Genomic DNA, 14,015 nt, shown 5'->3' on the forward strand with positions numbered 1-14,015 from the left:
ATTATTCTCCTTCCCCTCCATCCTGTCCTGTAGATGACTGTCTTGAGCCCTGTAACTGCAGCAAAGCAAATCCAGCAAACTGGAGGTAGTTTGCTTCATGACAAGTGATGTTTTAATCATTCAGCTGTCAGGCCACAGGTTTGGTTTCACCACTTACTTGCTGAAATTTCTTGTATTTTGCATTAGGCACCCATTATTTGCATTTTTTACATTAAAAACTAGAAATAATTCAAGAATGGGACCTCCACATCTCTCAGCTAAAGATGAATATAAATCATGTCCACTGTAGCTGGTCCTCTGGTTCTTTGATTGTTGTGCTGTTGGCTGAAACAGGAGCAATAGCAAGTTTCCTAAAGAAATGTCGCCAGGAAGGAACATAAAAATCCTTTATGTCCCTGAAAGGCAGACACAGATTTTGTGTTTCTTTGTACTCGACAAAGACAGGAGATTTTGGAGATTAGTTGCTTTTTCCAATGTACCTTTAGAGGCAAAGTAGGCACTTTCTGGATGTTTGCGTGATTTGGTTATAGTAAATCAAAATTAGTATCTTAAAAATGCTCTTTGATACTGCTGAATAACAGAACATTGCAAGCAAGAAGGTTGGAGAAATAAACTTTGTGAACTAGGGAAGAGAGATTTCATTTCCTTCCTAGAGACACAAAATATTTATGACAAACTTCTCATTTAATTGCTGTTGCGTTTAGTTTCATGTTTTGTTTCCTTCTGCCTTTTGTTTCCCTGCTCAAGGACAAAATAAGAAACAATAATATGTTTTTATTTATAAGTACCCATGCTTAGAGGCCTCTGGGAGCCATGACAGAAGATAACTAAAACCATATTTTTTTCACAAATAGGGAATTGTGCCCAGATAAAATTGGGATTTGGAACAAAAAGAGGCCTGTCCTTCCGCCCCAACATACATTATACAGTCTAGTAATAAACAACATTTATCCTGTCTTGCTTGGTATGCCTGTGCATGCTCTGAACAGAGACTGTGGTACGTACCTGGATGCAGGAAAGAAAATGAAGAACATAGGAGAGTTGGGAGGAACTTTACTTTAGGAGGTTTAACGTAGAGTAGAGGAGAGATGAGAATGATGGAAATATTACCTCTTTTGTTCGGTTGCCTGGGTTTTACTTGTTTTTGTGTAGAAGCCTTTTCATATGTCAGTGGAGAGACTGGTGTTCAGACCAGCTTCCTCACATTCCCCTTGTGGTTTTTCAGCAAGGCTTAGTGTTAGGGCTTTCTGGTGCACCAACAATACCATACCTGTCGTCGTTCTCTTTTCTCTTTTTTCACTAACATGCCCCTGCTTCTCTTTTTTGCCCTGTTGAATTTATATTGGCTATCTGCATTAGGCTGGAAAAGAAATTGTCTCTTGCTGCAGTTTGGGTTTATTGTGGATTTCTAACTGTTGCTTCAGTCTTTGGTGAAACTTAGAGATAGTTTGTGGTTGGTAACGAATGTATTAAAAGACAAGGACAGAGAAGTCATGAGGTGGCATTTGACAGCTAGCATGTAGAAAAGTAATCAGGCTTTGTTTTATTACTTTTTGCCCTATAAGACATGAACATTTTAGGTTTAGTCAGTATAATTCTTAAATGCATTCTTCCTTCTAATCAAACATAAGAATATAATCTTTGGGACAGCAGGTTTCCTTCCCTGTGCTTCCCCCCTCCCCGCCACCAGATGACTGTTTTGAGCAGCATAACTCCAGCAAAGTTGGCAAACTGGAGATAGCCTGAGGCAAGTGATGGTTTAATCATTCAGCTGTCAGGCAACAGGTTTGGTTCCAGCACTTACTCTCCTGTCTTATTAAATATAATGGTATTTTTGATTACAGTGGGACATGCACCATGCTGTGGAATCTACATTTTGATAGAAGAATTCATTAATTGGTTTATTCAGTATTTTTAGTGATTTCAGCATCCAGGGTAAGAGACTGTTTGATATTGTAAGTCAGTCTCCTCTGTGATATGAGGTGTATGCTTGGATAGCTCTGGACTGGTGCTTCAAAACTCTTACTTCAGCTGGTGTTTCAGCTGACAAGCAAAAGCTGGTGAAACATGCTTTATAACAGCTTATGTCTTAATTTCAGTAGGAGTTTTGTAAGGAAACTCAATTATGGGCTGGTTTCAGTGTTGCTGTTGCCTAGGTATTTACACTTCACAGATGTATTTTCAGTCAGGCATGTTTACTGTGCCCCCAGTAAGATGGTTTGCTTGGTGCCATATATAGGTGTACTATATAGGTGTATATAGCTGATATAGAGCTGATAGATGTTTACAGGTCTGTATTGGTTCTCAAGCCATTTTCTGTGACTGGTAATAAAGTTGTTCATTTATGTCACTAGTAGTAGTATATTTTTTAAATGGGAATTTTTCTTTTTAAATAATATTGTTGTCAATTCTGCTTTTGAGAGCTGTTGCAGAATGCTAGTTTAATGTGGATTTTCTTTGTTTTGCTAAAACCAGAAATAAAGTGTAATTTGGCTGGAATGGATTGATGGGAAGTGTTTGAGCAATGCTCTCGGGCACATGGTGTGATTCTTGGGGTGTCCTATTCAGGGCCAGGAGTTGGAGTCTATGATCCTGATGAGTCCTGTCCAACTCAGAATATTCCATTATTATAATAGTCGTATCATTGAATATTTTTTTCTTTTTTCCAGGGAGTAAGGGTGAAAAACCCCAAAAATTATTAAACCAGTTTTACAAGTCTTATTCTCAAGAAGCAAAGACATGTTTTGTGCTAGATACTTTTCCTCATTAAAAATTGTAACTTGGGTTCATAGTCCTTCAAAAAGTCTCTGAAAGCTTCAACTTGAAGCTAGTTGAACTAGTTGACAATTATGTGGATTTTCCATTTAGATGCCAGTTGCAACTACTTCTGGTAAATAGGTGTATCATACAACAGACAAAAGACTGGATGAAGCCCGATGCTGAATGAAGGCTTGGGTGTGTAAGTCACTGTGATACAAAACCTGTGAGCTCAGTAACCACTTTGTTACACAGCTCTCAGAAGTGAAACATTTCTTAGATCTGTCCTGTGGTAGAATCCCAGCTGCTCTGGCCTAAGTAACTGATACAGTTTCTACTGCTGCTTCCCTGTGGTTCCCAGTAGCCTGACCTCTAATTCTTTCAGGTGGTTGCTTAATGGGTGAGTGTTAGCAGCAGAACTTTCCCACTCATAAAATACAGTCACAATTCCTGCTAAAAATATGGCTGAAGGAGGTGGCTGTGCAGCTTTTCATGTGGTAGTTCACTGTTAGATGCATTTGCCTGGAGACTGAGGTCAAATTGACATTCTAGGTTTCTGCCTCCCATTTCCCAGAATTACTGCCACTGTGTTGCAGGGCACCTTGTGAGGGGAGAGAGTAGTGGTAGGAATGAAAAGAATACAAAACTTGAGTAGACTATGATGTTGTATAAGCTCTGGTAGCCTTTGCAGCAGGGGTGAGAGCATATAGGTATGTACAGGTCTAAAGAAGGCTGAAAAGCTGATTGCTTTACAGCTTCTGACTCTTAATAGTGACAGAGCAGTGTATTTTGAGGGAATAAAAGATAATGACAAGATGTTCACAGAAGCACTTCAGACAGGAGAGCCAGATCCCTAACTTCACCAAGCAGCTGAAAATGTTCCTCAGTTGAGGGGCAGATGGATGTAGAAGGCTGTGCAAGCTCATGGCTTTTGGCAAAAGGAAGAAAGCTTTCCTCCATAGATATGCAGCTGCAAAGAGGTCCAGTGTCCTGGTAGTCACAGAGTGAGAGAAAGACTTATATACTTTCTACTGGACATTGTAAACCCCCCACTCCAAAATACCAAACAAACAAAATACCAGCACCTGTGCCCTCCCAGGAAATTGTAGTGGGAGTCTCCTTTCTGTAGGCGATGGTCACCCTCATCTGCTGACCTTTCTTGTTAACTAATGGCAGCACTTATAAACAGCAGAACTTTTAAACTGGTTTAAAATCAATTTGATAATAATATAATACTTTTCTGTAGGAAATGCTTCACTGCAAAATAATTTTTCATGGTAGATGACATCAGTGGAATTTTGCCAAAACATATTAGAGTGGAGTGTGCATTCCTCTTTATTTTGAAATGTGTGTTGAGAATTATTTGTTTTATTTGTGATATGTTTTTGAAACAGTGTCATAGAGTTGGTGTTGTGTTGTTACCTCATCCATTTTATTCAGGATACTTTTTGGAAGAAATGTGCTTGCATAACTATTTGGGGACATCCCTATTGGCTGTGTTCCTATCGGGGTATTGCTGAGGTAGAGTGTTTTCAGCACCAGTGGTGCTCTCTGTGTTTTATGGCTTGCCAGCAGTTTCTGACTGTTGTTTGTTATGGCCTTTTTTCCCAAGCTGTCTTTGCAGTAGGCAAGTTGTAGGGATGGTAGAAGACAGATATTCTTAAATATTGGAATGGTGAAAAACATTTTTAAACATGATCATTGCTTATTGAAATGCAAATATTTAGGAGAACTGAAAAATCCAAATCCTTCTAGAATGGAACAGGCTATTGCACAATAAGCTTTCAGTGGAAGTGTGGAGTGATACTGACTGTGCTGCAGATTTTTTGTGGCAAATGTAACTTACTGAATAGATTAGTGAATTAATTGTCCTTAAGGGAATCTTCTCATATTATACTTCCAATTTTCTTGGTTTTTGAAAGATGTTTGAGACGATAACATTACTCTGTTATTCATGAAAGTTTAAAAAAGTACTTTCAAAATGATCTTATTTTGGGGAGAAAAAAGAAAGGTGCAACCTTTATCAGTTTGCTCTGGCATAAAGATCCTGAGTGTTTTCTAATGTAAATAGAAAAGAGACATCAACTTTCACATGGCCTTTAAACTGGTAGATGTCAACCCATTCCTATGAAACACTAACTGAACCTGTTAGGTTAGCTAGAGATTGAAACAGTGTCTCTTTTTTCATTTATTTATTTATAAAAATAAAACAAAACCTTAAAAATTAATCTCTAAATAAATTCTCCGGGGTTTTTTACATTGGAGGAAGAAACAAAAAAAAAAGCTTGAAATACCTCTGGTCTCATCATTTTGCAGTCACATTTCTGGTTTTCTGTGTGACTTTTTGTATTTGCAGTGAAGGTAAGCAGCTCTTGCTGTTTTAATTGGGCTAACTGACTGTATGCTCAGTTAAAACCAGAAGTGAGGTCTAAATTCTTACTTAGCAAAACATAAAAGACACTCTCAAAGTAAAAAAATAAATTTTCTTTGCTTACCTTGGAGTAATTTCAGTCCTGTTGACCCAATTTCCATAATATGCATTTGGTAGCAAGGAATTCAGAGGGGTTGGTTTGTTTTCTGTGTGTAGGTAGTCTTCTATTACATGTGTAAGGAAGATTATTTATAATAGTTTTAAAAATTACAAGCAGAATAGTTTTAAAAATTCTGAGCAGTGCTTGGAAAATCTTTAGTATTGCCTTATATGTGGGAGAATGGAGATTTCCTTACCTGTAATGGGCAAACATTCTGGTACTTGGAGTTTTGCACAGAGACACTGGCAATCTTTTTGTTTATAACTATGTCTCAGGGATGAAACTTAAGTACAGCCATCTCAACACAAGAAAAAATTGCTTGTGAAAGGCCAGCAATGTGGTGTCCTATCTTTTTTGGTACAAACATTTTCAGGGGTTTTGGGCAGTAATCACTAAGTAATGAACAGTTTGTACTAAGAAAGTGCAATGTATTTCTCTTTTTAATTCTACCTCCTTCATGCTACTATCTTCTCTTGGATCTGTTTTCTAAATGTGTGGTTTTTTAAAATTTAGGTTCTTCTATTTTTCTCCTGCCCTACTCAGCTCTCATGAGACTCCTCCTGTAATACTGTGTTCAGCCCTAGGACCCCCAAAACAAGAAAGACATGGAGCTGTTGGAGCAAATCCAGGGGAGGACCATGAGAATGATCAGAGGGGTGGAGCACCTCTGATATGAAAACTGGCTGAGACAGTTGTGGCTGTTCAGCCTGGAGAAGAGAAGACTCATTCTCTGCATGAGTTCCCAGGGAGACTTTGTAGGACCTTGCAGTACTTAACAGGGAGCCTACAGGAGAGCTGGAGGGGGACTTCTGACAATGGCCTGTAGTGACAGGACAAGGCATAATGGCTTTAAACTGAGAGAGAGCAGGTTTAGAGTGGGTATTGAGAAGAAATTATCTGCTACAAGGGTGTTAAAATGTTGGAACAAGTTGCCCAGAGAAGCTGTGGATGCCCCATCCCTGGAAGTGTTCAAGGCCAGGTTGGATGGGACTTTGAGAAGCTTGATCTAGTGGAAGGCATCCCTGCCCATGGAAAGGGAGTTAGAATTAGATGGTTTTTAAAGGTCCTTTCCAACTCAACCCATTCTATGACTATGTGCTGTAGTTATTTGGCATCCCTGCTGTTTACTTCTCATCCCTTCCTCAGTCCCAGAGGAATGTGCTTCAAGTGATCTTGAGTTTAGTGGGGGCAAACTTGGGAGATTCTAGAGAAGAGGTGTCTGCTGTCTGGTCAGTTAAATTTAACCTGGAGTTTAGTTCACTGAATTATTAGTTGTTACTAATTAAAATATGGTGAGTAGAGATCTGGGATTAGAAAAAAATACATGAAAAAATGTGGCAAAAACTGAGAGAAAAGTCAGCTAAAAATGTGAGGAAAAGAAGGTGTGTATGGAAATAACAGATTGACTGAAGGAATCATTTTGGAGTTGAAGGGAAGCAGCTAAAGTCAAAATCACTAAAGCTTAGAGCCTGATCGTATAGAAGCACACATTAAAAAATGCCAGAAGAAATCTTACTGGAACAGAAAAATTTCAGAGTAGCAGAAAGAAAAGAAGCAATAAATCAACATGCAGTCTTGGCTTCTATCGAGAATAGTGTGGCCAGTAGGTCCAGGGCAGTGATTGTCCCCCTCTACTGAGCCCTGGGGAGGCCACACCTTGAATCCTGTGGTCAGTTTTGTGTCCCTCATTTGAAGAAGGACATTGTGGTGTTGGAGTGTGTCCAGAGAAGGGCAGTGGAGCTGGTGAAGGGTCTGGAGCACAAGTCCTTTGAGGAGCTGGGGTTGTTTTGCCTGGAGAAAGGGAGACTCAGGGGTGACCTTATTGCTGTCGACAACGACCTGACAGGAGGTTGTAGCCAGCTGGGGGTTGGTCTCTTGTGCCATGTCTCAAGCAAAAGAGTGAGAGAAAATGGCCTTAGGTTTTGCCAGGGGAGATTCAGATTAGATATTTGAATTTTTTTTTTTTACAGGAAAAGCAAGTAAGCATTGGAATGGGCTGCCCAGGGAGGTGGTGGGGGCAACATCTCTGGAATGCCTGGCAGTGTCAAGAAGTGTCTGGATGTGGCACTTGGGGTTGTGGCACCATGGTTGTGGTGTTTCTAGGTCAGTGGTTGGACTAGATGATCTTGAATGTCTCTTCTGGCCTTGATGATTCTGCAAAAAGATGGCAGTACAAAAATAAACATTAATGAAAAAGCAGGCTGCTGTTAGCCATGCAGCAAAATTAGAATGAATTAGAAAATCTTTAGACAGAGGAGATGGAAAGAGATGATGAAATAAGAAGTGGAAGAGAAGGAAAAAACCCACTTAGTGAATGAATAAAAACAAGTGTAAAGCCAGATAAGGAGATTAGCAAGTCCTAGTAACCATGTAAAACACAAGCTCAAAATATAATTTCAGTTTTCCTTTTCACTTGTAAAAATAAATATATGAAATAAAAATTCCTATTAATTTGTTATGCTTGTAATTTAAATGTATAGTTTTGTCTGATTTGGTGTTAGGTCCCTCCCACTCCCCAGTCTTAGTTATTTGTCCTGTTTCATATTTCATTTGTGGAAATGTATTTTATATATCTTCATGTCAAATGTGTTACACTTCCAGGAAGTGACATGACACATTTAATGTATCAATGCTATGCAGAATATGGTCTCTGAGGTGACAGTTAATGTTTATTTATTATGCTATTTAGTAATGAATTTGCTTTGAAATCCCACAAATGAAAACAAATTTCAATAATTTTGGACTGAAAATTTTATTTTTTTACCTTTAGTTTTGTGAAAAGGGTAAAAGAGCAGGAGTTCATGCTGATCCCTGTCTGCTTCATAAAGCTTTTGCAGCTGTTTGATGATGACAAAAACTCCCCCAGGATATGGGGACAGGGTACTTTGCAGCCATCTGTAGAGGGTGATCCTGTAATTTTCTGGGAATATTAATTGGTAATGAAATAAATTAGGCAGCATCTAGACACAATTTATGTAGCTGTATTTTGCAAGTTCTTTTTCTAAATAATTATTAAATCCCACCTTTAGTGAAACTCTGTTCCTTTTCTACAAGTGCCTGTGGACCAGGCCTCGGAGTTGGGGGATTCAGCACCCAGAGGGATGCTTAGCACCTCATGTTATTCAGCCTCTATAACAACAAATTAATACTGCATGAAGTGACTTCTCCTGTTATTTGTGTGTGCAACACTGAAATGTCTTGAACATTTCTCCACATTATATCTTGCTTCAAAAATATCATACTTTGACTATGAGCTTTTATGCCAGAGATCCTCAGGGGACAAACAGATGCTTGCATCACATACAGATGACTGTATTAGTTTCTGCAAACCCCAGGAAAATTAATTAGTGAAGTTTAGTCTATAGTGCATTAATACTTTAATCTTTGAATAGTTTTTAACCTTTTTTGTCTGTTTTCTTTCAACTAAGGAAATGCTACTTCACCACAAGTTCAAAGACCTTCTTTCATGGACTACTTTGATAAACAAGATTCCAAGAATAAAAGCCCTGAAAACTGTAATCAGAACATGCATGAACCTTTCCACATATCCAAAAACGTTTTCCCTGATAACTGGAAAGTCCCCCAAGATGGAGACTTTGATTTCGTAAGTACTTTCTCTTGTGTGCAGTTTATTTTATATGTGCCAAAAATAGTTAATACCTTTCTATAACTATATTAATACAAAGAAAATAAATAAACTCTCAAGAATAATGCCCAGATATCTAATCTTTGCGCCTCATCCTGGTTGTTGAAGTAAGTACACCTGATGAACACAGGCTTTTCAATGAGGAGTGGTGTAATTACTTTTTGTAATTACTTGTAATTACTTGTAATTACTTTTCAAAAAAATGGTTTTGGTTCCTTAAAATTCATGTGGTATCACAACTTTAAAATTTGACCCAATACTGTTAAGAAAAAATAGAATTGCTATAGACATGGAATATTGTTGTCATATTTGCTGACTATCTCGTAAAATGATAAGCATTTTAAACTGGATTGGAGCCATTTAATCAATCCCCTTGGAGATGTTTAAGACCACCTACTGTTTTGCACAAGTCATCTTCTTGGTACCATTCCAATAGCACACATCTCTTTACATAGAATTATTCTACCTAACACAAGTTCATCTATTTTAGGTTGGAGTTTTTACCCTCCAAAATATTTGTAGTTTATTTCATTTTGCCTATGTCACAAATTATAACAAGATCAAAAAGAAAGAGTTCCTAAGTTATAGGTTGCACTTAAAATGAAATATATAATTATGTAAGTAATTATACCTGGTTTTCACCTTGGCTTATTTTTTAACATGTTTCAATGAAGTCTTTGTTTATCTGTTGTGGATGAAATGTTTGTAACTACAGTGCGGTAGCTAAATATGATCACATGGTGCCTTTTTGAAGCACACTTGAGATTTCAAGAGAAATGTTGTGTTTAATTTTAGGTAACAGCTGTAGGTGGGGAATTTTCTTTCCAGTTTTCACTTGCTGCATTTCTACTTAAAGCTGACTCTTAAATTTAAACTATTGAGGTAAAGCCAGTTAAATAGCATAGTACAAGCTGTTGCTGCTGGAGAATTTTGATTTAGTTGGATTTTGGTTTGGGTGGATTTTTTTTAGGTTTGTTTTATTTTTTTTCCTATCAAATGCAGCAATTAGCATCCTGATGATTGACTAACAAAATAGTTGCACTATTCACTGGAAAATAACTGGCCATTGTTTCAGTGGGGTTATTATAGTGGCAATAAAGTTGCCTTTAGAACAATTTTAAATTCATCCTGTCTTTTCCATTACTTGTGAAGAAATGCAGGCAAAAATTATTCTTTTTGTAAATGCTAAGATGATAAGTCTGTTAGTACCTACTCATTGATAACTCATACGTGGATAATCATGTGGAATTTGTTGACATTGCTTGTACAATGAAGTTGCCTTCTTGAAATAGGAATTTGTCCTAGAACAAAACCCAAGCAGTTCTGATCTTCAGAAACTGAACTGCTGAGTTTTATATGCAAACCTTCCCAGTGGTGGTAGACTGGCAAGTACAGACTTGAGAATCCTAGAATGGTCCTCTCTAAAGGAAGGGACCTTTAGAGGTCATCTAGTCCAGCTTTCCTGCTGTGGACATGGTCATCTTTCACTAGCTGTTTAAAGCTGTAACCTTGAAAACTTCCAATAATGCGGCATCCACAACTTACCTGGGCAGTTTGTTCCTGAGTCTGTTGGAATTTATGTGATGTGCAGTTTGTCCTTGGCCTCCTGGAAAGGCAGTGCTGTGAGGCTTGTTGCTATAAAATTATTCTGATTGAAAACCAAATAGGATTTTTTTAAAAGTGAGTAACTATTTGTATGATCTCTGTGTGGGTGATGGTATTTTGTTTTAAACGTGAAGAAGAGATAAACCATCCTAAGAAAAAGTTTAAGAAGATGCTTCAGTAGTGGATGTACTGCTTCAGAGTAGTCCACTCAAAAATACATTTCTCTAAAGCATCTGGTACCAGCTGATGTTGCACAGGATATGGGTGTTAACTGCCTGCTGATTTGAACCACTGGCAATTATTATTTACTTATATGTTCTAGAAGCACTTCTGTTTATGTTTTAGACAGTGAGTGGCAGTATTGGCAAGTGGCCTGCAAGAGACTTTCTCAAAGGATAAATCAGTGGGCAGCATGGATAATATATTGTCTGTTCTTTGTGAGATCAACATGAATGTTTTCAGTTGCTGACATGAAGTCTTTAAATGAGTCATCAAAGGGATAAATGATGGAAACTTTTTGAACGAAATAATTCCGTGCTGTTTTGTTTGAAATTAGCCTTAATGGGATCCAAAAAGATATCCAAACTGTAAATGATGACAGTCATAATTTTATTTAAAAAAGTATACTGAAATATAAATGATCAAAATACAACTTAATACTAGTATATTCTAATAGTACTCCCACTTCCTGTGTAGAAGAGCAGGGATGCTGTGTAAGCCAGAAGTCACCAAACTCATTTGCAGAATGATATTTATTTCTTACCCTTGTAAACCAAACACACCATGGCAGTTCTGGCAGCCAGTGAGCACTTCACTTGTGAGCCAGGGTGAATGACAGGGTCATGCTAAGAAGAAACATTTAAGTGTATGGGATGGAAAACCCTACAAATTCATTAATGTATATGTCTGTTCAAGCATAAAGTAGGAAAAAGAAATGCATTGAGGTGGGAAAGAGAAGGGAAAAGGAAGTGAAAACAAGCTTGATAAATCCCTGCAACTAATTAGTTTGCTTATTTCTGTATATTTTAAGGTGAAACATGAAGAATTGGGAACTAATTCCTATAGTCAAATAGTATATTTGCTTTAGGTCACAGTGATGTTTTATCCTGTTCTTAGTCTATCGTACTGTCTGATATAACAGTTATTTGTTGAAATGTATAAATACATGTAATGTGTGTAGAGCTGTTAATCTTACATACTTGCTGATGTTTTTAGATAATGTAAATAAATGATACAGGAAACTGTTCTCATAATGTGGATAAACAAATATATAAAATAAGGCAAATGAACTTAGCGCTAGGGCTGGTTTGAAAGGCTTGGTGTGAGCATAGTTTTCTGCCCTGATGTAAATGTTTTAAAAACTAGTTGCCAACACAAATATAACTAGAAGACTTTTCCAAGAGAATAACATGCTTGGTAATCAATCTGAGCTTTAAAATAAAGTAAATTTTAGCAGCATTATTTGTTCTATAAGTAGGTATTTATAGTTTGGTTTTTTCCCCTACTGAAGTACATATGTTTTGAAATTTAAAAGCTGATCTTAATTCTTTTTCACTGATTCCATATGGGAATTTAAGGTCTATCTCTGACTTTTGGTCCTGTGGGCCTTCAGTTCTGTGATCAGACTGTGCTGGTTACTGATGTCATGTTCCAGGAATTGACAAGAAAAAATTGTCACTTCAGACCTTCGAGAAACATTGCATTGAATCAGGTATATTGCAACTAACTTTACCTAGACTGAATTCAGTTACTGTATACTCACCTTTAATATTACATTATTCCAAATTTATACTGTTATTGTTTTTCATGTTTGGAATTTTTCTACTATGTTTCTTCTTACTTTTTAAAAAGAAACAATGACCAAACAAAAACATTCAAGTTCAAGCACTTTTGATTATTTTATTTTCTTTGAGTAGGAATTTGTATAGAATTGCTGGTTTTAATATTTGTTTTCTGTTATTCTACTGTTCGTTTTTGATGTCTCATGATTAATTCTCAAACCTAAAAGTATGGGCCTTTGATATCAGTGAATATTAGGGAAATGTGTATCCGGGGAAGTACTTGTAATGTTTTGTTTTGCTTCTTCTACTTCAGCCTTTGAAGTGCAGCTGTTGAAGCTCTGATTTGTTATACAGCTCTTTCAAAAAAACTCAACTAATGTTTATTCAAACTTCAGCTTTTATATTAAATTGTTAATCTGTATCTCACACTGAGGATCATTGTGGAATTTTGCTTTCAATGAATTTTACCAATCTATAGGCAGTTCTCTTACACATTTTAATTCTTTTTAAGAGACGTGGCAGGTGGCATAATTAAAGCAGTATTTTAAATCTTAATTCTGTCAGTTTTACTTGGGGTTAAGTGATGCTTTATGCACGGCAAACCTTGATGCCAGTAAGTGTAATCAACAACAGAGTACTCATTGTGAGGAATAGTGGCATAATCTCATTGAATAAGTAAAAAGGCAGTAAAGCTCTGTAATGTGTGGCTATGAGATTCCTAGGAGTATTAATAGTGCAGGGTATAAGCAGCTTTTTCATGAGGAAGCTTAACTGTTGACTTTTAGTTCTAGCTCAGAAGTCAGCAGTTTGGATCAGAATGAGAGCAAATGTTTTTGTTTCACCCATCTGACTGGCGAGTCCTTTTAAAAACAGCTGTTTTTTGTAGGTATTTTGTATTCCTGTGGCCATGTTGCTGTTATGATAGCTTTGTTCTTTCCATGGGGAATGTTTCCCATGAAATAGGTACATGCTGGAGAGAGCTGTGTATTAAATAAGTAGTATAACTGCAGGGTGCCGTTAAAGCAGCTTGGTTAATTTTTTTTATTGTCTTTCTCAGTTGAAGATTTTATGTTGTATAACATTTATAATAGAAATTAGTTTTCACCAAGAAAAGGTGAACTTTTAACATTTTTGTTATGTGGGGATACTCAGATAAACCTTAGCTTGTGATGGATGTGCAATGTGTACATGCTGTGAAATAACCTGCTGTTTATATTTTTACTGTATCATGGCATTTTGGATCTCATTAAGATTTAAAATTACCCTGTAAATCCTTCTGCCCCTTAGTAATGTGTGTTAGAGTGGGACATGATATTAACAAAGGATTCACATGAACCTAATTGATGATAACCTCTGAATTTACATTAGTCAGAATGAGTTGCTAAACTTCATTTGCACTAATTAAATATGTTATTTCATTTTAAATGAGTAATTTACTTTTAGTTATGAGACAATAAAATGTAAAAAGGCAAATCTGTTTATTATAGCAATGCTAGGGTAATGATTTCTGTCTCTAGTAGAATTATTTCCAAACAGGAATGGTATCCAGATTGTTAAATATTAAACAGTGAACATGTAGATCATGCTTTGCATAATAACTGCAGCATCATGTTTAAGTAGATGCATTTTGGGTGACTTAAAGATTCTGGAATAGCAACAAAAAAAATAAAAAGCCATCTGTTACTGTAGGCAGAA

The 14,015-nt window shown here is 36.9% G+C and overlaps 1 protein-coding gene across 1 annotated transcript in view; it reads left to right on the top strand.

Moving 5' to 3' along the window:
* STK3 (serine/threonine kinase 3) overlaps nt 1–14,015 on the top strand; it is a 126,887-nt gene that overhangs the window by 72,064 nt on the left and 40,808 nt on the right. The window contains exon 10 of the mRNA XM_066565023.1: nt 8,717–8,892. Within this exon, the coding sequence (XP_066421120.1) occupies nt 8,717–8,892 (176 nt within the window). The remainder of the gene's footprint in view (nt 1–8,716; nt 8,893–14,015) is intronic.

The sequence above is a fragment of the Molothrus aeneus genome, chromosome 1, assembly GCF_037042795.1.
Source record: "Molothrus aeneus isolate 106 chromosome 1, BPBGC_Maene_1.0, whole genome shotgun sequence".
Classification (NCBI taxonomy): Eukaryota; Metazoa; Chordata; class Aves; order Passeriformes; family Icteridae; genus Molothrus; species Molothrus aeneus.